Raw genomic sequence first — 22,939 nt, 5'->3', positions numbered from 1 at the left:
AACTTGCCATGACTGAATAAAGTTGAAACTGCCCACACATGTCTCAGGACCCAGCAGTTGCAATCAAGATACAGATAAGATAGCAGATAATGGCAATGTCCTTTATCAGTAAAATGGGTAAATAAATTATACATTCATGCAATAAATGCAGCAGTGAAAACAATAAGCCATGCACCCACAGGAACACACAGTAAAATGGCTAAAACTCATGAATATGATAGAATACGAAGTGAAAAAAAGCAACTTGCAGATTTATTGAATTTACATACATTTCAAAATTGCATTTATACAGAGTTCAAAACTATGCAAAACCATACAGTGTACTATATGGAGATGCAAACATATGTGATAACCATACAGAAAAACAAGGGGTGTTAAGCATAACGTTTTGGACTAGTGGTTCTCTCTGAAGTAGTAACGCTGGGAGGAGATATGGAGGATGCATCAGGAACTTCCAAGGACAACATTTCTTTCCTTCTACCGGGTGGCAAGGGGTTATCTGCAGTATTGCTATTCTTATATTGTATATGTATTATCTAAATACTGTTCTGCAGCCACTCGGTAATTAATAAAAATTTCAAAACTTTATGTCTTCTTTTATTAGGAATTTAATAGACCTGAACAACATATTTACTACTAATAACAGGTAAACAAATCTTATTACTTTCCACCAGCTATCAACAAAGTCTACTTATAACTTAGAAAAGTTCACCTTAAATTCTTAAAGTAAATCACTTTCATGTCATCTCTCTTCATGGGGGTTCATTTTATCTATACTTTATATATGATTCTTGTACATATGAAATCTAATAAAGATACTTTATTATTGTTATTTTTTTATTTTAGAGAATGCACACATGCATGTGAGCAGGTGAGAGGGACAGAAGGAGAAAAAGAGAGAGAGAGAGAGAGAGAGAGAGAGAGAGAGAGAGAGAGAGACAGTGAGAGAATCTTAAGCAGGCTCCATCCACACTCAAAGTAGAGCCCAATGTGGGCTCAATCCCACGACCCTGGGATCGTGACCTGAGCTAAAATCAAGAGTCGGATGCTAAACTGACTGAGACACCCAGGCACCCAAAAAAAAGACATTTTAAAGGATTATGCTGCAAAAGAAAAAGATCTAAAGGATAATCTACATTATTTTAATCCATGTGAAATAAAGTGCTCAATGTATCTAGTTGAAAAAAGAAAATTATAGTTACAAGTGTAGGTTAATTTTTTTAGCGTCCCCTAAAACATTCATCTATGCTAAAAAAATTAAAATTTCCACCATCTCGGGGTGCCTGCATGGCTCAGTTGGTTAAACATCTGACTCTTGACTTCGGCTCAGGTCATGATCTCATGGTTCGTGAATTCAAGTCCTGCATCAGGCTCTGCAATGACAGTGCATGGAGCTTGCTTGGGATTCTCTCTCCGCCCCACCCCTGCATGTTCACTCTCTCTCTCCCTCTCAAAAATAAATAAACGTAAATAAATAAATAAAAGTAAAAATAAATACAAATAAAAATTCCCATCATCTTACATGTGTTTTGTCTCCTCTAAACTCTAAGTCACACGGAGAAAATAGCCCATCCATCATTAGGCCAAAACATAGGGTAACAAGTAGCCACTCAAACAACATTTACTAAAATTAACTGTTTAGCAGATTATTTCTAAAACAAAAACTCTACAATTGTTCATCAATAATAATACATACAAGAGAAAATTATTTTGACCAACCTGTAATGACATCAGTTTTCCTTCTAAATGTTCTGCCTTTTTCTTCCATTCAGCTACAAGCTGTTTGTGCTTTTCTAGTTCGGCAGAATACATAGCTTTTTCCTCTAAGGAGAAAAAAAAGTTACATTAGTATTTGGCAATTATGTGATAAAATTAGCATTTTAAACCACTTGAAAAGTTTTTTTTAACATATATACTTTTATTTATCTTTGAGAGAGCGTGACAGAGAATTTGAAGTGGGCTCCGTGCTGACGGCAAAGAAGCCAATGCGAGGCTTGAACTCATGAACCGTGACATCATGACCAGAGCTGAAGGCAAACGATTAACCGACTGAGCCACCCAGGTGCCCCCAAACCACTTGCAATTTTAACAGTTCAACAAAAACAGTTCAAATGTCTCAACAAGAAAATTATACATGCCCTAGTTTTTACTCTGCCATAAATCCTTCTCCACTTTGTCCATCATGCAAACTCTTCCCTCTTTTCAGAACGCCACTCAAATATCTTCTCCTTGGCAAAGCCTTCTCTATGGCCATGTAACTCTGTACACATGTCCATTCTAGTTAGGTATAGCCGGCCTAGATACTTCTTATTTTAGAATTCAAGATTTCGGGGCGCCTGGGTGGCTCAGTGGGTTAAGCAACTGACTTCAGCTCAGGTCGTGATCTCACAGTTCGTGGGTTCGAGCCCCGCATCGGGCTCTGTGCTGACAGCTCAGAGCCTGGAGCCTGCTTCGGATTCTGTGTCTCCCTCTCTCTCTGTTCTTCCCCTGCTCGTTCTCTCTGTCTCTCAAAAATAAATAAATGTTAAAAAAAAATTTTTTTTTAAATAAAAAAATAAAATTCAAGATTTCAACCATGAGTAAGCCTGAAGATCTACATATGTATGAATTTAAAGGTGTACTTAGGCACAAAATTATAACCCCTGTTACTTCATAAGCCTCATATCCCCTAATCACCTGCCCCTCACTAGCAGTTAATTCACTGCCAATCACTGCTGAATGTATGAATAAACAAACGGATGGGTACAATGAAGGACCTAAAGGAGGTACATTTGAGGATGGTGGGTAGATATGAAAAAGCATATTCGGTTATCAGCATAAAACTGCTCTCTGGTCATAGCTACCGTGTCTCCAGAAAAGTATTTTCCACCCGGACAAGAAACTGTAGTTACCTCAAAGTCGAGATGAATGACTGAGAACAAGCTAATCAATATTCAAAGGACAGTGATTCCCAATGATTCTCTGAAGCATATTTAACCTCTGACCAGTATTTCAAAGCTTAAGCATTGTTTCTAGTGATCCTTTCTTCAGCACATGATCATCCTTTCTATGTGACTTCATCCTTCCCCAACTCTCACCTTCACGGATCATATGATACCAAAACATGTTTTTAATAATTACCATATGGAGTTCATGTTCTCCAGGCCTAACCGTAAAAAGTCTACATTGACTTGTTGACGGCTACTTATTTTTTCCTCCTACAAGTGGGTAACCTTTCAAAGACTTCCCCATGCCTATTTTAAAATAGCACCAAAATAAGCCCAAATTCCCAGGAACTACAATAATTTATCTTCACTGAAAGCCTGACCGCACAACTCACCTTGCTGGAAATGCTCTAGCACCATCTGCAGGTTGGAGAGCGACAGAGCGTACTGCTTCACTTGCTCCCGAGAGACGGACAGCTGCAGGGAGGTTTCGTCCCTTTGCTTGGAGACCACATTCAGCTGCTCCTGCAAGGACTCTACCTGCAAACTGGCTTGATGGCTTCAAACAAAAAGAATGCAAGTCAAGTTGTTTCTGTTTACTTTAACCACACAAAACATCTTCCCTACTTCCAACCGAGCCACCCAAGTGCCTCCATTTTAACCATTTTTAAATGTGCAGTTCAGTGGCACTAAGTATATTCGCACTGTTAGGCAACCATCACCACCACCATCTCTAGAACTTCATTTCCCCAGGGGACACTCCACATCCGTTAAACAGTAACTCTCCACTCCCAGCAACGATCATTCCACTTTGTCTCTATGAATCTGACCCTCCTTACATCTTATTGCATTAAACTCATGTTAGATTTCAAAGAAACTCGAAGAGTCCCTCTGATCTTTGTTCTCCCTGTTTTGTTAATTCACTCATTCTTCCCATGAAAATGACTTTGAACAAATGGCAGTCATTTTAAAGATTAGAAGCTGGACTAAACAAGAAGCGTCAGTATAATAAAAGTTTACAAATAAGCTGGACTAAACAAGAAACACCAGCATAATAAGAATTTACAAATAGCCTGCAACTTTCATGTTTCCAGGCTAAAACTCTAAGATGTAATTTACCATAAAATTGTAAGTTGCAGGGGGCCTTGGAAGTTATTTTGTCCAGCTTCCAACCCAACAAGCAATGGATTCTGACACCTCCTTGGCTTTTGACACTTGCACTTATGGTGAACTCACAACTTCCCAAAGGCTATCCCATTGACAAAATTTTCTGATTACGAGTTAATTCCCTTTACTATCGTCTTTCTTTCTCCTTACGTTAAATAAAACAACTCCTACCCCTGCCACAAATAATCAATCGGAGATTCTGAAGAGATTTATGTAGCACCTACCCAGGCTTAGGTCATTGATGTACTTCCTTGACGTATAATGATTACAAAAAAAACAAAAACAAAAACAAAACACTGCAATAGCCTTTCCTGGGTTTTTAATATCCAGTTAATAAATTCTTATTCAAGAGCAGTCCCTTAGAGCCCACTAAGGGGCAGCTCACTTTGAAGAAACTTTACACAACAGCACCCTCTTGTGGGAAGAGTAGTAAATTAATAATTAGGAGACTGAACTCTGCCCTCAGATGTTCCCGGACTTTATGCAACGTTGCTGGTTAGCATATCACTCAACAGTGATTTTAAGGATGAGATGAGCCATGATGTCACTCAAAAAGTTAATAAATACCAGGTGTTACTATAGTTAGGTAAGGGCTCAAAATACTACAATCTGGTTTATAGATCTGAGTCACTCATTCAACAAGTACTACTGAACATCTATTAAACTACATGTAAGAACATGTGCTGCGGGAAGGTACAAAATAAAGGGCATCTTCCTTACTCCCAGTGACCTTACATTCCACTGGATGGGTGAAGACAGAAGATGGGTCAACAATGACCTGTACCCTAAAGTAAAATAGAAGCGTGCTACCAAAGACTCAAACGAAGCACTATGCCGATTGAAAAGAAAAACATCACACCAGGGTTTGGTTTTGTATTGGAGGAGTGGGATGCTAAATGAAGCATTTTCCATGAAGGAAATGCTATTTGAAGAGGTGGGATTAACAGAAGTGTTAGGAATCAGGCCCACTCTTCAGGTGGAGGAACAGGAAACGAAAAAGCAGAAGAAACAGGAAAACAGTAGCCCTAACTAAAGGACTAAGACACTTTGGCTGCATGGAGATGACAGTGCGAAATTAGGCTAAGGTGGCAGAGAGCCCAGAGACAGCGTGCACGTGCACAAGCAGCAGAGGGAGAGAGAATCTTTTTTTTTTTTTTTAAACATTCAGGAACTTTTTTTTTAATATTTATTTTTGAGAGAAAGAGAGAGAGAGAGAGAACGCATGTATGTGCGTGCGTGAGTAGGGGAGAGGCAGAGAGAGACAGGGAGACAGAATCCGAAGCAGGTTCCAGGCTCTGAGCTGTCAGCACAGAACCCGACATGGGTCCCGAACTTACAAACCATGAGATCGTGACCTGAGCTGAAGTCAGATGCTTAACCGACTTAGCCACCCAGGAGCCCTGAGGGAGAGACAATCCTAAGCAGGCTCCATGCCCAGTGCAGAGCCCGATGGGGGGAACTTAATTTTACAACCTGTGAGGTCATGACCTGAGCCGAAATCAAGAGCCAGACACTTAACTGACTGAGCCACCCACATGCCCTCAAAACTATTTTAATTAGAGAAAAATAAGGGCCCGAAAATTCGAAGATTATCAATTTTATAGTCTGAGGATGTTTTCCCATTTCTGCCAATGTGAAACACATGCACAAATGTTCATTCATTGTTTTAGTTCTCATCTGAAGTAAGTCCTTCTGAAACTAAAGGTACAATAGTATTCCCTGCAAAGGTGGGGAGTTCGTCTCAAAGTGTTGCCTCTACTGGCCTACAATCTCTTCGCAGACAGAGGTAATCTGTGATCTCCTTAGATCTCCCTCAGCATCATACACAGTAAAAAAAACAAAAAACAAAAAACAAAAAAAAAGAAAGAAAGAAAGATGTATTTACCGCTAATGGAAATATACACGGACATGATTTTCTGGAAGATTATTTGCCAGTACATCTCAAAAATTTTAAAAACGCCCTTTGAACCAGAACTGCCAGTTCTCAAAATTTATGCTAAGGAACTCATTTGTCATTAACACAAAAATACCTATCTTGGGATATCATGGCAGCACTGTTAGTAATTTTGAAAAGTTGAAACATTTCTAAGTGTCCAATAATAAATGACTGGATTAAAGAAATTATGGAAAATCCAAATAATGGTATACGATGTAGCCATAAAATGGTATTGCAGAAACATGTGCTTTGTGAAACAAGGTTTAACTCATATTATTAAGTGCAAAGGTTACAAAACAGTATGAATAGTATGATCTCAACTTTGTTTTAAAAATACATATATAATATGTACACACGTGTACAAGAAGCATGCGAAAGCATAAAAAAAGGATGATCTCTGGGTGGGTGGGACAGTGACTTTATGATCTTTTTGGTTTATGAAATTTCCCTGAAGTGGAAAATATGTTTTGGTAATAAGCAGGAAAAAAAAAAAAAAACAAACCACACAAAAAAAACCACACCTCATTGAGAGACAGAACATTTTAAAATATGTTAAGCAGGGAATCAATCATGCGGATGTAATGAGGCCTCCGTAAAAACTCACAAAGAGAGGGCTGATGAGCGGTGGGAGATGTGGAGAGAGGTGCTTGTTGGGAGAGAGCTAGAAGGTCTCTCCCAAGAGAAACCAGGCCTTACCCTACAGATCTCTTCCACCTGGCAGCTTCTGAGTTAAAACCTTTTATAATAAACGGCATCCTAGCAAAAATAAAATTTTGGATAAAAACAGAAGTACGGAGGGACCTAGTAACTGAAAATTTCTAACAAACCAAGAGTTAATTCATACTGACCTACTTCTTCACCCTGCTACTTCTTTCACTCTCCCTTCTAATATCCAAAACCTGCTCAACCTTAGATCATTTGATTAAGAATAAAATCACACGAATCAAATTAGTTCTTTGGGAGCCTGACAAAGCTAATTAAAATCAGTCAGAATTTAAGTCTAAACTCCTAAAATGATGAGAGGCAATTATCTCAATAGTTAGATTCAGAGAGAGCTAGGACACTTATCATGATAAAAAAAATAAAATGTTTTGGTTTTCTGTTTTTTTTTTTTTTTTTTAAAAAAAGGGGGAAAGAAAGATTCAGAGAGAGCTGTCTGAATGCCAGATACGGTCAAGAGTTCCACACCTTAGTGTAAAACCCACACACATACTCTGAGCCTGACCTTGGGCAGGTCACTAAACCTCTCTACCCTCTGTATCTTCATCTGTAAAATGGAGATAATGACTCTGTACGAACAAAATTAAGTAAGCTAGGGAAAATGCTTACTAATCCTGACGCTCAAGAAGTGTTCAGTTAACGTGAGTGCTATGAAGGGGAAAAGTTACCTTGCATTTTCCATCGCATTAGAAGATGAAACTAGCTTTTCCTCCAATACTGTGACTTTTTTTCTCAGTTTGGCCTCTCTATCTTCTGCAGCCAAAGCTTCACGGGTGTAAGAATCCTCTGATTCTAAAAGATGGTTACGCAATCTCTCTAGCTCCTGGTTTAAGCGTAATTCTTTGTCGCGTAAATGTTGAACCTAGGCAGAGGACAGGTCTTTATTTTTCTTCTATAAAATGTTCCCCTTTCCCCTCTACAAGCCACTTTGTTATCAGATCTTCTGCCTATTACTGAAGTCTATCAATTATATACTAATTTCTCATACTGTAAGATGTATTTGTATTAGAAAAAAGTCTAAATTCACCTTGAATACTCATCTGGAAGTTTTACTTTGTTAAGATCTCATCCCCTGTGGCTATAATGGAAATGGAATTGTGCAAAGTACTGGGTTCTTTGTGACAGATCACCTTTTCAGTAAAAATCTCATTTTTACATACCTTTTGGGTGAGAAATTTTTAATTTTTTTACACTGAAGTGTATTTAACAATGTTATACTAGTTTCAAGTGTATAATACAGCGATTCAACAACTCTACATTCTACTCTGCTCACCGTAAGTGTACTTATCTGACACCATACATTACAATATTATTGACAATACTCCCTATGATGTATTTTACATCCCTGTGATTTATTTACAACTAGAAAATTTTACCTCTTAATCCACTTCACCTAATTCGTCCCTCCCCTCTAAAAACCACCAGTTTGTTTCCCATATTTATGACTGTTTCACTGCTTTGTTTTTTTGATTCTACATAAGTGAAATCACATGGTACTTTCTTTTCTGCATCTGACCTATTTCTCTTATCATTATACTCTCTAGGTCCATCCACATTGTTGCAAATATCAAGATCACATTCCTTTTTATGGGTAATATTCAACTCTGTGTGTGTGTGTGTGTGTGTGTGTGTGTGTGTGTGTTGTATCACATTTTCTTTATCCACTCATCTATCGGTGGACACACTAGGGCTGTTTCCGTACCTTGGCTGTTGTAAATAATGCTGCAATAAACATAAGGGTGCATGTATCTTTTCTGAATTTGTGTTTTCATTTTCTTTGGGTAAATAACCAGTAGTGGACTACTGGATCGTATGGTATTTCTATTTTTAGCTTTTTGAGGAACCTCCGTACTGTTTTCCACAGTGGTTGCACCAATGGGAAAATTTTATTTTATATCCAAGATATGCCATGGTTTTCACTTTTGGAAACTGAAATAAAATGCACTCCGGGAGATCAAAATCAGACCATAGCACATCAGAGGAAGACTTAGAAAAGAAATCATCTAAGAGAGAAATTAATTTTAATTGATAAATCATGCTGTTTTAGCTGCTTTTCTTAAAAGTTATTAAGCTTATTGCTTAAATCACGGTTTCCTTAAAGAGAAAGCATACCTCGTTCTGTAAAGCAGTGTTTTCCATTTGTTTCTGCTTCAGGGCCAACATGACCTGGTCTCTCTCCTGTTGAAACTTAACTGTCTTCTCTTGCATCGACTTAACTGCATTTAAAAGCTGATTTAACTCCCCAGTCTTGCCCTTTTGGAAAGAAAGTAACTTTCACTTTAAGAAAAATACAGAGACATTTTCTTCATTAAATAATTCTGAAATACAGTTAACCATGTCAAGGTCATCAAAAAACAGAGTCTGAGAAACTGTCACCGTCTAGAGGGGCCTGAGGAGGCGTGACTCTAGACATAATGGGGTGCCTGGGTGGCATCATGAAGAGAAAAAAGACTTTGGGAAAAAAATTCTAATGAAGTATGAACTTTAGTCGGTAATACTACATCAATATTGGTTACTTAGTTGTTACAAATGTATCATGGTAACTCAAGATGTTAACAAATACGGGAAACCGGGTTTGAGACATACGGGACTCTACTATCTTTGCAACTTCTCAAATAATCAAGGTATTCTGAAAGAAGAAGTTTATCAGAAATGTTTTTAAAAGAATTCAAAAGACACAATCTCTTCAAATTTACCCCGTGAACAACAAAGTGTTCCCAGATCCCAAAATCCCTCAAGAGAGGATGAGTGTGTGCGCGTATGCTCATTCACTGGGCACACACACCCGTCACTAGAGAAAGCACGAGTCACTGGCGGTGAAGAGATGGGAAAGTCATTTCCACAGTTCTGTTTTCGGAAGAAAATTATTAATTGCTACTAAGCTCTTTTTTTTCCTACTTAAATTCACCTGTTGCTAAAACATATTTGGAGAGACACAGTAATTTGGGGGAGAAACCCTCCAGGTACCTGTGAGAAAAACTCATTTAGAACGAATCACAAGAGCTTGAGATGAGTATTTCTCAATCAACAACTTCACATTCCCCTTCAAAGGCAATTATCAATGAAGCCAATTGACCCGCTGGAACCCCCCCTCCCCCCCAATTCTCTCCTACAAAACTCCATCCCCAACACACCTGCTCTTTTTCTTTCAGTAGCTGCTCAAAAGCAAGAGCCTTTTCCTTCATTGAATGGCACTCAAACTCTTTTTCTCGAAGCATCATGGAGAACTTCATATTAGTCTCCTGTAATGCTTGATATTCCATTTCCTTTTCCCTGGTTGTTTCTACTATTTTTTCATTTTCCTCTTTCAGTTTACAAATGTCCATTTCTAAAATCAGTATCCGCTCCTTCAGGTTTGTTACCGCCTGCCTCAAAAGTTCATTTTCATTCACTTTGTTAGTGAAATTTTCATTCAATGAAAGTAACTGATCGCTTTTGGCTTTGATTAAGAGGTCTTTCTCCTTAAGGGACTTTTGTAAAACATCTTGTTTCTCCTTTAGCTGCTTAATTTCTGAATCGGTCTGTTCGTGTTCTTTTCTTTCCAGCTCTGAGGAGGCAGCAATCGAATCGGACAACCTGTGATTATTTTCCTGGAGCGTTTTGATTGTCGCATCTTTTTCCTGCAGTGATTTTCTTAGTTCTTCCAGCTCTCTTGTAGAAGCCTCGCTCGATGGGTCGGGCTTGACTGTTCGAAGAGACTCTGCTGACTGGGAAGAGAGCGATGATCCCGAGGACAGCTGAGGCGAAATAATATCAAGTTTCCCTAAAAGAAGATCTTTGGTGTTGCAAAGCTGCCCTATGCTGTGCTGAACTTGTGCTAATTCCTGCCCAAAACTTTTGAGTTTGGTTTCATTCTGTTCGTAACTCTGGATCAGGCCAGTGTAGTCCACTTGTAACTTAGAATTATTATCGCTGTCAACCAAAACTTGTGCCTGAAGCTGATGCAGTTCTTCCTGAAGTTGGGCGGACTCGTGCTGCATATTCTGAACCGTGGTCATCACCTGCTGTTTCCACTCTTCCATTTTCTTTACTTGCTGTTTCAATTTGTCCCGTTCCTGTAGGAGCTCCTCGAACTGGTTACTATTGACACCTCCGACCTCGTTACCAGTGCTGGATGTTTGTAAAACCGTCAACAGGGTCTGGCATTTCTGACTCAAGGCATCTATTTCAATGTCTTTTTCTCGAATGATACGTGATAAATTCTGCACGGTTTCTCTGAACATATCTTGACCACCACCTTCAGATCGAGCGGCCAATTTTTTATTTTCATCTTGCAGCTTCACAAGAGCTGCTTCTTTGGCAGCAACTATATCCATCATTTTGTGGTATTCTGTTTTCAGCTGGCTATTTTCCCTGGTCTTCTCGCTCAAAACAGCTAATACTTGTTCCCGCTCCATAGCATAGGCCTGCAGCTGCTGCTGAAGGTAAACGACATCCTGGGCGTAGGAAGCCGAAGAAATTCTAGCGTGAAGAGCTTGTATCTCCACGTCCTTCTGCTGGATGATCTGCGTTAGCTTCCCCACCTCATCTTTGGACAGCTGATCGATCTGTTTCGTTAAGGATATGTTCTTTTCATTTAGGAGCTTAATCTCCAATTCTCGTTCTTTTATCCCTTTCACTAATCTCTCCGTTTCAGCTTTAGATAAATCATGCTTTTCGCCGCCATTTTCTATATTGAGGCTCCGTACTTTTGTTTCTTGAAACAGATCAGAATTCTCTGTTTGAACATCCTGCCTTTCTTCATGCAACTGGGTTTTGATGTGTTCAATTGTTTTGTGCAAATTCCTAATCTCCTCATCTTTCTCCAAAAAGAGCTGGGTGTGTGTGACAGTCATTTGCTCGTGCTGGCATTTAAACTCATCCAGTTCCTTCTTCTGTTCCTCTAAAGACTGAAGCAGCTGCAGTTTACTCTGGTTTTGATCTTCAATTACCTTTTGATGATGTTTTATTTCCTCCTCGAGATTACCCTTTATCACATTCAGCTGCAACACTTCCGACTCGAGCTCTGTGACGCTATCGAGGGGCTTAGGCTCCGCCACAGGTGCAGCTCGACTCTGCTGGTCCCGGAGTCGTTCCAGTTCCTCTTTCAGATGATTGTTTTCTTCTTTCATGGACCCAAGGCTTCTGTCTTTTTCCTCTATGGTTTGCTTTAAAACTTCATTTTTTCTTAAGGCCTCAGTATGTTTATCTAATTCCTCCTGAAGCTCTGAACCTCTTTCTTTAAGTTTTTCAATAAAAATTTCCTTCTCGCTTAGAAGCTGTGTCAATTGCTTCCGCTCTTCTAGACTAGATGACAAAATTGCCTTCGTTTCCTTACAATCAGTATCCATCTGTTCAAGGTTCTTTTTGAGTTCTGCTATTTCAAAGTCTTTCTCTTGACTGAGTTTCAACTGCTGCTGTTCCAGCTGTAAAGCAGAGGTACTCACATCACGTGCCTTTGATAGTTCTTTAATCATCTGCTCATACTTATTGGCTTCTTCCAACCGCCTCTCTTCAGCCCGACTCAATTCTGCTTCTAACTGTCCTTTTTCCATTTTTAGAACCTCCACAATAGTGTTTCTTTCCAGAGAAATCTGATTGCTACCAGCAATGGATTCCTCCAACTGACGTCTTACATCCTCACACGCTAAAGCCAACTTTTCATTTTCCATTTTGAGATCAAAGGCAACTTTGTTTAAATTGTCATTGAGCTGCTCTATTTCTGAAAGACTTTGCTTTAAGCTTCTGACTTCGGCTTCCCTTTCTTTAAGTAAGTCAACCTTAAAATCACTGCCAGAGTCTCGATTTAGAGATTGAGTTAACTCATCCCTGACTCTGGAAAGCTCTTCCTCGTTTTGTTTAATATGCTCCTTAAGTCCAAAGTTCTCCTTCTGCATATTTAAATTACTTTTTTGTGATTTATTTAGCTGATCTACTAAATCTTCTACTTTATCCTCAAGCTTCTGCTTGGCTAAGTGCAGATCATTCAGGACCAGTTCACTTTGAACTAACTTTTCTTTCTGCACATCCAACTCTTTAGTCATGTTCCTTTTATCAACTTCAAGTTGATGGACTCTCTTTTTTTCATCATTTAGATCTTTTTTCAGTTTACTAATGATGTTGTCTTCCTCATTTTGTTGTTTTGATAGCTGATCTTTCATCAGAATCACGTGCTGAAAAAAAATAATTTGCATGGTAACGTTACGGCATTCTCTCATTTTGGTCACCTAAAGAAAATTTTGTAAAATGTCATAAATAATAGAAGAATAATCTTCAGATATTTCTAATCCTTCTTAAAACAATACTTTTTAAAAAAATCTCAACAAAGGTAAATGGTATATGTCGTTCATCTTCAACTCGTAAAACACTGAAGCAGGAGTCAATAAACTACAGCCCAGGGCCCAAATCAGGCCTGTCACCTGGTTTTGTAAATCAAGTCTTACTGAAACACAGCCACATTCATTGTTTACATACCACAAGGGCAGAGTGGAGCACGACCGAGAGCACTAAATGGCCTGCAACACCAAAAATATTCACTATCTAACCCTTTCCAGAAAGTTTGCCAACCGCTATGACTAGATTATCAATGAAGCAAAATACCGATTAAATCACAAATTTAAATCACACCCATCGCTTTTGCCTGTTGCCCCAGTGTTCAGTCTACTGAGAACAATGTGCTGCCACGTTGTTTCTAACATCATGTACCTGTGTGGCTTCTTGGTTCTGTCTGTCTAATTCCTCAAGCTCAGCTAGCAGTGTTTCCTTCTCGGTAAGACTCTGACTCAGTTCCTGTTCTTTTGCCTCCAAAGTCAGCCTTAAAGTGTGTAATGTGGAATCCAAATCCATGTCTCTTCCAGCTGTACTTTTAATTACTTCATATTCATTGTTCAATTTTAGAAGTGATGCCTGAAGTTCTTCCTTAAACGACAAGAAGGGAAAAAAAACAACATACACTGTCAGTTGGAAGAAAACACCAAAAGATTACTTCTATCTATGCATCTATATCTATGTCTATATATCTACCTATCTACATACACGCGCACACACACGCACACACACACACACACACACACCCCTTGGGAATCTATTCCCAGACGCCTGTGTCAGAAACATTACTGAATAACACTTCAGCAATGATATAGAAAATTCAACAAACCAGACTTCCCTCATGCGCAATTTTATGTGCACCTTCAGGCCAACATTTCTATAAGATCAGAAATAACATCGGACAAGATGGAATGGCTGTTTAAGTTTCCAGTTCCGGCTTCCTCTTTACCCAAAAACTTTCCCATTTGGGAGCCTTCCTGACTCCACCCCCCACTGCTGTCTTCTCTTCTGTCTGCTCCTTCCCTCCCACCACACACAGTTTTTAAAACGTCCCACATCTTCTGGGCCTCTGCACTTCCTTCCCCTAGCGGCCAATCACCAATAGCCACAAACTACATAAACATCTATAAAATTCAATGCTCATTCGTTCTAAAGTTTGTCCTCTCTAATTAGAACACAAAAGGCTTCTTTTCCCTCATAAAAGGAATTTCCCTTATTAAGGGGTCCTGTCAGAACATGAAACTTTTGTATCATCCAAGAAATTAGACTCCTTCCTTCTTTTCCCATCTATCTTGAACACAGACTAGGTTCCCCTCTTGCAAGCCTAACATCCCTAAAGATCTATCTATAATTTTTAAACTATATCTTATGTTCTGTTCTACTGGTATTTAATGCTTTTCTTCCAAACTCCAGAAGTAGAACAGTTCTCTTCGCTTCAACACTTTCAACCTTAGATTATGATATCTGTGGTACAACAACTTTAGAATCTTCTTTCATTGATAGAGAAAACTCAAACTTCTTTTTTTTAAGGTTTACTTATTTATTTTGAGAGAGCGAGAACAAGCAGGGGAGGAGAAGACAGAGAGGGACAGAGAATCCCAAGAAGACTCTGTACTGTCAGCATGGAGTCTGACGCAGGGCCCAAACTCATGAACCCCGTGAGTTCATGACCTGAGCTCAAACTCACGAACCCCGTGAGTTCGTGACCTAAGCCCAAACTCATGAACCCTGTGAGTTCGTGACCTGAGCCAAAATCAAGAGCTAGACGCTTAACCCAATGAGCCACCTAGGCACCCAAGAAAAATAAAACTTTTATGGAATCTACTTTAAAGTAAGAATCTCAAAATTCTACAAATAGACTATACATACCTTACCAGGAGTTCAGCGAAAACTAGACTAGAACAGCTGCCTCATGATTCCCATTTCTCTTCCAATTCAAAAGTTTATTCTGAACTATAGTTGATGAAAATAGCATTCTCTTGTCTTTCTAGATTTATATGTCAATCAGGAGAACCACAAAAAGTTTTTTCAGGTAGACGTTATGAACATACACAGCCTTGCAGTTACATTTGGCATTCTTTTTTTCTTTCTTAGCAATTAAAAAAAAAAATTTTTTTAACTTAAAGTTTGTTTCTTTGTTTATTTACTTATTTATTTATTTGGGGGGGGGGAGAGAGAACGAGTGCAAGAGCCAGTGGGTAGGGGCAGAGACAGAGAGAGAGCGAACCCTAAGCAGGCTCCGCACTGTCAGCACAGAGCCTGATGCAGGGCTCAAATTCATGAACTGTAAGATCATGACCTGAGCCGAAATCAAGAGTTGGATGCTTAACCAGCTGAGCCACCCAGGCGCCCCAGTATGGCCTAGCATTCTTTTTTTTTTAATTTTTTTTTTTTAACGTTTATTTATTTTTGAGGCAGAGCGAGACAGAGCATGAACAGGGGAGGGGCAGAGAAAGAGGGAGACACAGAAGCTGAAACAGGCTCCAGGTTCCGAGCGGTCAGCACAGAGCCCAACGCGGGGCTCGAACTCATGGACCATGAGATCATGACCTGAGCCGAAGTCGGACGCCCAACCGACCTAGCCACCCAGGCGCCCCTGGCCTAGCATTCTTAAGCAGTGAGTTGATCCCTATCAGAGATAATGAAAGGAAATATTATAAAGGATTACTTAACATCGAAAGAAAGGAGCAAGAGGGACCAGGAACGGCTGCAGAATCTGAAAATATCAAGAGAAGGTCACAGACCCTATCAGGTATGTGCAGAGATCTGCAAACTACAAAGTATACCTGGGCCAATTAGAGAAAGGAGTAACTGAAAGAACAGAATGCAAAGGGAGGAGAAAAGAGCAAAAAAATTATATATATATAATACAGGAATAAAAAAAGACTGGGAGACACTACTGGCTCTTAGTGGGTAGAAAGAGTGGGGGGGGGGCAAGGACCCCACAATGCATACGACAGTACACAGAGCTAAAAATTTTCCTGTCTACATGCCAAAACGTCTCTTTGAGAAACACTGCCTATACACTAATGTGGAAGGACGCTGAAAACATGTTAAGGTATACATGAATATATGTATAGTATGCTAACAGTTTTTTCAAATCTATTTAAATAATCATACATACTTAGGTGTAGTCTGAAAGGATGGACATATGAGAAACTGGTAAGAAAGACTTCCTTTGGAAAACAGGCCAACCAAGGGAGGTGGAAAGGATATTCCCTTTGTACTGTCTAAAGTTTTTCGGTATGAATTACCGTATTTGTACATCAGTGAGTATGTGTTACCTTTTAAAAATTAAGATTTTAAATTGAGTTAAGACACTAGCCTATAAATTAATACCAGCCGACAACTATCCTCTGTTTAAACACCTACCTTAGCCAAGGAACTACCCCCACGTAGTACAAACATAAAAATACCTCTCCCGATACCCAACAGTGCATTATAGAACCTCGTTCCAACCTTGCTTCCAATATACACAAAGACCTTATTTCTACCAGTGAGATTATATCCCCTTTATCTCTCACCACTAAGAAACTCCTGTCCACAACAGATACGTTCTGGGACGTATCTGCAGCTACGGTTTCTGTAAGATGCCAGTCCAAGCTCGCGACCCACCTGTGTATGTTGCTGCTATCAGGACTTCATCAGAAACCAAAACAGAGCCTTTATCTTTTCTGCTCATATCTGTATGCCTACTGGCTTATCTGTGTGTAAACGTAAACCCTGGCCAGCCCTCATACTCTGAACCTTGCCCAAGTACTTGAACCTAGTCTGACAAGCATCAATGAGATCAGCTTTATTCTAAGGCCTCTCAAGACCTAAATGCTCCATTTATATAAACTGGCCCTTGGCTTGATCTGTAATACACACAATATTTTAATTCTGGTCCCATTTTTATCGCACCCACCTTTTCTTGACTCAATAAGGACTTCTCTTTTTCTAAAATTTCAACATGCATTTTAAGTTTCAAATTGTCTTCAGTGAGATTGTTATCCTACAAAATGTTAAAACAGAGTTTTCAGATAAATTTCAAGTTTATAAAAAAGTAGGCAAGCCATACAAGTGTGCATTTCAACTCAGCATTTCTCTAGTGATACATAAAAATTATAAGCATACAACACTAGACCATCTAAAGTCAGTCACTCATTTTACAAACATTCTTATAGATATTTTTTTAATTTATTTAAAAGCATACACAAATATACATAATACATAAATACATTTACAAACTAACCTGGAATCATTAGCACTAGAAACAACTCTAAATTCCTTAAGGGAAATCAAAACGCATTCCTCGGTTGGTGGGAAATCTGCTTCCACTCATATACGTAATATAATGTCTGCCAAATTAATCTTGAAAGTGATATACCTGCATTTTCCAATTATGTAACTTTAAAATTATGACAATTTGTGATTCAAAAAATTACCGTTATCAGCAAACGTAAAATTACTAAGATGCAAGTTCCCAGGATAAGTTCCCGTGAATTTGTAAAAAACACAAAACAAGCAACTACAATAATCAAAATACTTTTTCTTGATAAAAGCCAGAAGGTTTTTCTCTCAGCATTAGTTTACCTGGTTTAAAATACTCAGTCTCATAATTTCATTTTCAGCATCTGCAAAAACAAAGAATCTGACATTAAAATACTTCAACTTCTTACCTCCTATGTAATAAACTCAGAAATAAAGCTCATTTAAAATAAAGTGTATTTATAAGCACAATCAGCAAACCCTAATGGTACTTACTGAAATGTATTTTTGTTGTTTTACATTTCTATTTGACTATACTATAGAATTCATAACATAAATGCCATTTAGAAGCTCCATTAAAATGTAATTCTATGAAACAGTACAAGAAATAAGTATAATCATATCTGGATGAGTCATAAGTTATTGCCTTGATAAAAACACTAATAACAATGTTTCAAAATGAGTTGATTAGCTTTTGTACAGGAAAGAGTAAAAGGACTGAGATTGAGGGGAAATGGCTGAAAACAAGAATACATATTTATACCACAATAATACAATAATCTCTCAATTCTTTATTTTTTAAAATTTACTTATTTATTTTGAGAGAGAGCAAGAGAGCGCAAGAGTGAGCAGGGGAGTGGCAGAGAGAGAATTCCAAACAGGCTCTCCACTGTCAGCACAAAGCCCGACATGGGGCTTGAACCCACAAACCGTGAGATTATGACCTAGCCGAAATCAAGAGTTTGACATTCAACCAACTAAACGACCCAGGTGCCCCAATTCTCAATGTTTACAGTGACTTAGAAATGACAGGGGAGCCTGGGTGGCTCAGTCATTTAAAAACCTGACTTTGGCTCAAGTCATGATCTCATGGTTCTTGAGTTCAAGCCCCATGTCAGGCTCTCTGCTGTCAGCACAGAGTCCACTTTCAGATCCTCTGTCTCACTCTTTCTCTACCCTTCCCCTGCTCATGTGGTGCACGCTCTCTCTCAAAAATAAACAAACAGTGGGGCGCCTGGGTGGCGCAGTCGGTTAAGCGTCCGACTTCAGCCAGGTCGCGATCTCGCGGTCCGTGAGTTCGAGCCCCGCATCGGGCTCTGGGCTGATGGCTCAGAGCCTGGAGCCTGTGTCCGATTCTGTGTCTCCCTCTCTCTCTGCTCCTCCCCCGTTCATGCTCTGTCTCTCTCTGTCCCAAAAATAAATAAAACGTTGAAAAAAAAATTTAAAAAAAAAAAAATAAAAAAAATAAATAAATAAATAAACAAACAGTAAAAACATAAATAAACTGACTTGGACATGACAACAGATAGAAAGGCCATTCAAGCTGGTATTATGGATAGATCCATATATAGAAATAGTTCTGGAAGAACACAAAGACAGAATACTTTAAGTCCAGCTGAAGTGATTTATTCAATGTTCACTCAGATAATACTGAATGTTTACTGTGAGGTCAGTTGCTAGACAACCAGATGAAAACCTTTAGTCCTTGCTTGCCCTCAGGGAGCTTTCTATTCAGAGGAAAGACAAACAAGTAAACACGTGACCACAGTACAGTATGATACAGGGAGCGCAAGGTGCTACAGGGAGCAGAAAGGACAAACACCTGCTCGATCTGGGGGTGGGAGAGGGGTGAGGAGGGCTAGGAAAGCAGCAGCATAGTATCTCCTGCAATGAGTTGTAATGTACTTAAGAATTAGCAGAGAGAAACAGAGACACTCCACACAGAGCAGCAAATGCAAAGGCGACAGACCTAATAGACAATAACGTCATCGGCTTAAGGAGATGTGTAGAAAGTTCAGTACAGCTAACGCTTAGCCCGTGAGGAGAATGGGAAGAACTGAAATTAAAGGGGGAGACAGGGACCAGATCATGAAAGACATTTTATGTCAAGTATGAGGTTTAGACTTTATCCTGAAGTTCACAAGGGAGCCACGAAGTATTGCAATCAGGGAAGTAAACTGTTTTGAGTTTCTGAAAAACCATCCTGGCTGCAGAAAGAAAAAAAAAACGGATTCAAGGAATCATGGAGACCAGAAAATAATAACAGCTACCACTTCTGTAATGCTTACTACGGGATAGCCATTGTTCTAGAGAGAACTCTGCAGGTAGTAACTCAGAGAATCCCCATTACTACTACTGTAACTATGGAAGATAGTATCGTTATCCCAACTACACAGATGGAAAAACAAAAGCATAGAGATGGTAATTAAACTGCCCAACGTCACTGAATTAGTGACAGAGCAGGATTCTAGCACAGTCATGTACTTAACTACTGTGCTATTCTGCTCCATGAAGAAACTACTACAGTTAATCAGGCAAAAGAAAATTGATTGGCTGAAGTTATTCAGTGGCATGGAAACTGGAAAAAGAGGAAGGACTAGGGCAGTAGGTTTGTTTTTAAAGCAAATGAATTCATCTGAGTCACCCAATATGTGGAATAAACAGATACATTTATTTTGAAAAGAGCAGAGATACTCTGAAGTCAAACAAGAAAGAAGTCTAGATCCCTAGTCAACAGCCTTCTCTTTGCCTTCCTGGCAGATCCTAGAATGGAGGCACTTGTGAGAAACCGTAGAATGCCTCTGAAAGAGTACCAAGCCAGAGATGCTAAGGAAATAGAACCTTCAGGATGTGCTAGGTGATGACTTCAAATTCTGTTTTGGCGAACTGGTAAATGCCACCAATCACTAAGGCTGGGAGAGGAGGAGGAGGAGGAGGAGGAGGGGGAGGGGGAGGAGGAGGAGGACAACGACGACACGGTGACCCTGAACCTAACTTTAATATGAATTTATAGAGTTGGCCATCCAGGTCAGGCACTCAGGATAAACAACTAGGCAAGTGAGACAGATTGGAGGCGGGGATCGGGGAGCAGAGCACCCAAGGGCTAGAAACACCCTCCAGAGCAAGAATCAATCAGTTCATAATGTGAGAGTTTATATTGTGAGAAGACAAAAATGCAAAATAAAACACATCTTTGCAGCTAAAGAGCTCCTATTATGTTCTCCTGGCATGAACGAATACTGGTGTTTGGCCTATTTCATTCAATAACTTATTTTTTCTAACACAGAACACAGGTATGGTAACGATGTACCAGCTTCAGCATGGAAAATGATAAAAGACCTATGGTTATCACTCTTGTGTCTGCTTAGATACAGGACATCATTTCAAAAGGTGATACAGAATTTTAAAAAAGGGAGGCTGCATTCCCTAACTGGAGGGTCTGGACCCTAATGAGTTCCAGAAAGTATTTGGTTCTACACAGATTAACAGAAATACACCCACACCTCCTCCCAATAAACAGCTACTAAACATTTCCCAAAAATCTACACTGCCTCGTAGAGCAATGAGTCCCCTGTAAATACTTAAGGATGAGGCAGGGAGTGAAGCCTTTTTAGTAGAAAATTCCTATTTGTTGTCCATTAATTATGGCACTGAAGCGAAACCAACAATTCGATTCAAATTCTACACAGTCGTTTCCATGACTCCTCCATTCCCATACAGTACTCAGTGTGCCTCTGAAACAACTGGTACGCAATAAAACACCCATCATCAATAAGTTCCAAACATTTTATACCAGACAGTGCCCGCTGCAGTTTGAGCACTTCCTCTTGCACCGATGCACCCTGCGACAGGATTCCTTCTCTTCCTGTCACAGCATCGCCCTGCCTCACGGCATCAGGCTGCAATTTACTATATTCCTGTTTCAAGTTTTCACACTCTTCCGTTATTTGTCTGTTTTCAACGTGCAGGCGTTCTTGTTCCTTCTTCAAAATATCTCTGTCATTTTCTGCAGAAGATAATTTTGTATTTATGTCCTTTATTTTATCCTCAAGTTCTTCAATTTTTTTTGTAGACGCTACTTTCTCAGTTTGTAGATCCTGAATAGTTTTTTGCATCTCATGGATTTTCAAGTGATCAGTGACTGCAATTCCTGAGCCACCTAGAACATGAACAGAAAATCAAGGACAGCAAATGTCAGCTACCAAGAGATTAGTAGCTTGCTATATACAGCTACGAGATTGAACAGACGTGAGAACCTGAAAATCTTTGGAAGTTAAGACAATGAGATACCATTACACTCCCATTAGAACGGCCGAAGTTCAGAACATGGACAACACCAGATGCTGATGAGGATGTGGAACAAGAGCTCTCGTTCACTCTTGGTGGGAATGCAAAACAGTAGGGCCACTTTGGAGGACAGTTTGGCAGTTTCTAACAGAATGAAACATACCCTTACCATATGGTTAGCAACTGCACTCCCTGGTATTTACTCAAAGGAACTGAAAACTCTTATCCACATGAACACCTGAACAATGACGTTTATAGCAGCTTTATGCATAACTACAAAAACCTGGAAGCAAAGAGGTCCTTCAGGAGGTGAATGGATAAATTGTGGTACATCCAGGTAATGTGATACTATTCAGCACTAAAAAGAAGTGAGGGATCAAGCCATGAAAAAACATGGAGGAACATTATTTTTTTTTTAATTTTTTTTTTTTAACATTTATTTATTTTTGAGACAGAGAGAGACAGAGCATGAACGGGGGAGGGGCAGAGAGAGAGGGAGACACAGAATCGGAAGCAGGCTCCAGGCTCTGAGCCATCAGCCCAGAGCCTGAAGCGGGGCTCGAACTCATGGACCGTGAGATCGTGACCTGAGCTGAAGTCGGACGCCCAACCGACTGAGCCACCCAGGCGCCCCAACATGGAGGAACTTTAAATGCACATTACTAAGTGAAAGAAAACAATCTCAAAAGGTTACATACTGTATGATTCCAACTATGTGACATTCTAGAAAAGGCAAAACTATAGAGACAATAAAAAGATTGGTGGGGAGGGCAAGTGGGGGGTGAGTAGGCAGAGTAGAAAGGGTTTTAGAGCACTGAAACTACTCTGTATATTATGATGAATATGTGCATAAGTTTGTCCAAATCCATAGAATGTACAACACCAAGAGTCAACCCTAAGGTAAACTATGCACTTTGAGGGATCGTGATGTGTCGATGTAGGTTCATCTTTGGTGGCAAATGTGCCATTCTGCTAAGTGATGGTGATAGTAGGGATGGCATGCGTTTGGGGGCAGGGGTATGTGGGAAATCTCTGTACTTCCTTCTCAATTTTGTTATAAAAACAAAGTCTTAAAAAATTACAACAGAGATGCCTGGGTGGCTCAGTCAGTTGGGCATCCAACTTGCTTTTGGCTCAGTTCGTGATCTTACAGTTTGTGGGATCAAGCCCTGCGTTGGGCTCTGTGCTGACAGTGTGGAGGCTGCTTGGGATTCTGTCTCCCTCTCTGCCCCTCCCCCCGTCTCAAAAATGAATAAACTTTTTTTAAAAATTACCATTATAAAGCATCTTTATTTTAGATTTTTTTCCCCTGTAATCTCTACTCCCAACATGGGACTCAAACTCATGA

General features: G+C 39.5%; 1 protein-coding gene across 5 annotated transcripts in view; it reads right to left on the bottom strand.

The window, feature by feature from the left end:
• The window catches only part of TRIP11 (thyroid hormone receptor interactor 11), a 62,788-nt gene that overhangs the window by 20,400 nt on the left and 19,449 nt on the right, over window positions 1-22,939 (bottom strand). For 4 of the 5 annotated variants that reach the window (XM_025919078.2, XM_025919077.2, XM_086708977.1 and 1 more), the window contains 9 exons: window positions 21,098-21,463; window positions 17,629-17,669; window positions 16,961-17,047; window positions 13,432-13,644; window positions 9,882-12,899; window positions 8,860-9,000; window positions 7,416-7,609; window positions 3,320-3,483; window positions 1,720-1,823 (listed from right to left, as the gene is read on the bottom strand). In XM_025919078.2, coding sequence (XP_025774863.2) covers window positions 1,720-1,823; window positions 3,320-3,483; window positions 7,416-7,609; window positions 8,860-9,000; window positions 9,882-12,899; window positions 13,432-13,644; window positions 16,961-17,047; window positions 17,629-17,669; window positions 21,098-21,463 — 4,328 coding nt within the window. The remainder of the gene's footprint in view (window positions 1-1,719; window positions 1,824-3,319; window positions 3,484-7,415; window positions 7,610-8,859; window positions 9,001-9,881; window positions 12,900-13,431; window positions 13,645-16,960; window positions 17,048-17,628; window positions 17,670-21,097; window positions 21,464-22,939) is intronic. The other variant, XM_086708979.1, reaches the window with a different exon arrangement.

The sequence above is a fragment of the Puma concolor genome, chromosome B3 (assembly GCF_028749965.1).
Source record: "Puma concolor isolate L17-30 chromosome B3, mPumCon1.1.hap2, whole genome shotgun sequence".
Classification (NCBI taxonomy): domain Eukaryota; kingdom Metazoa; phylum Chordata; class Mammalia; order Carnivora; family Felidae; genus Puma; species Puma concolor.
The sequence above is the reverse complement of the archived record's forward strand: the minus strand, read 5'-3'. Positions and strand labels throughout refer to the sequence as shown.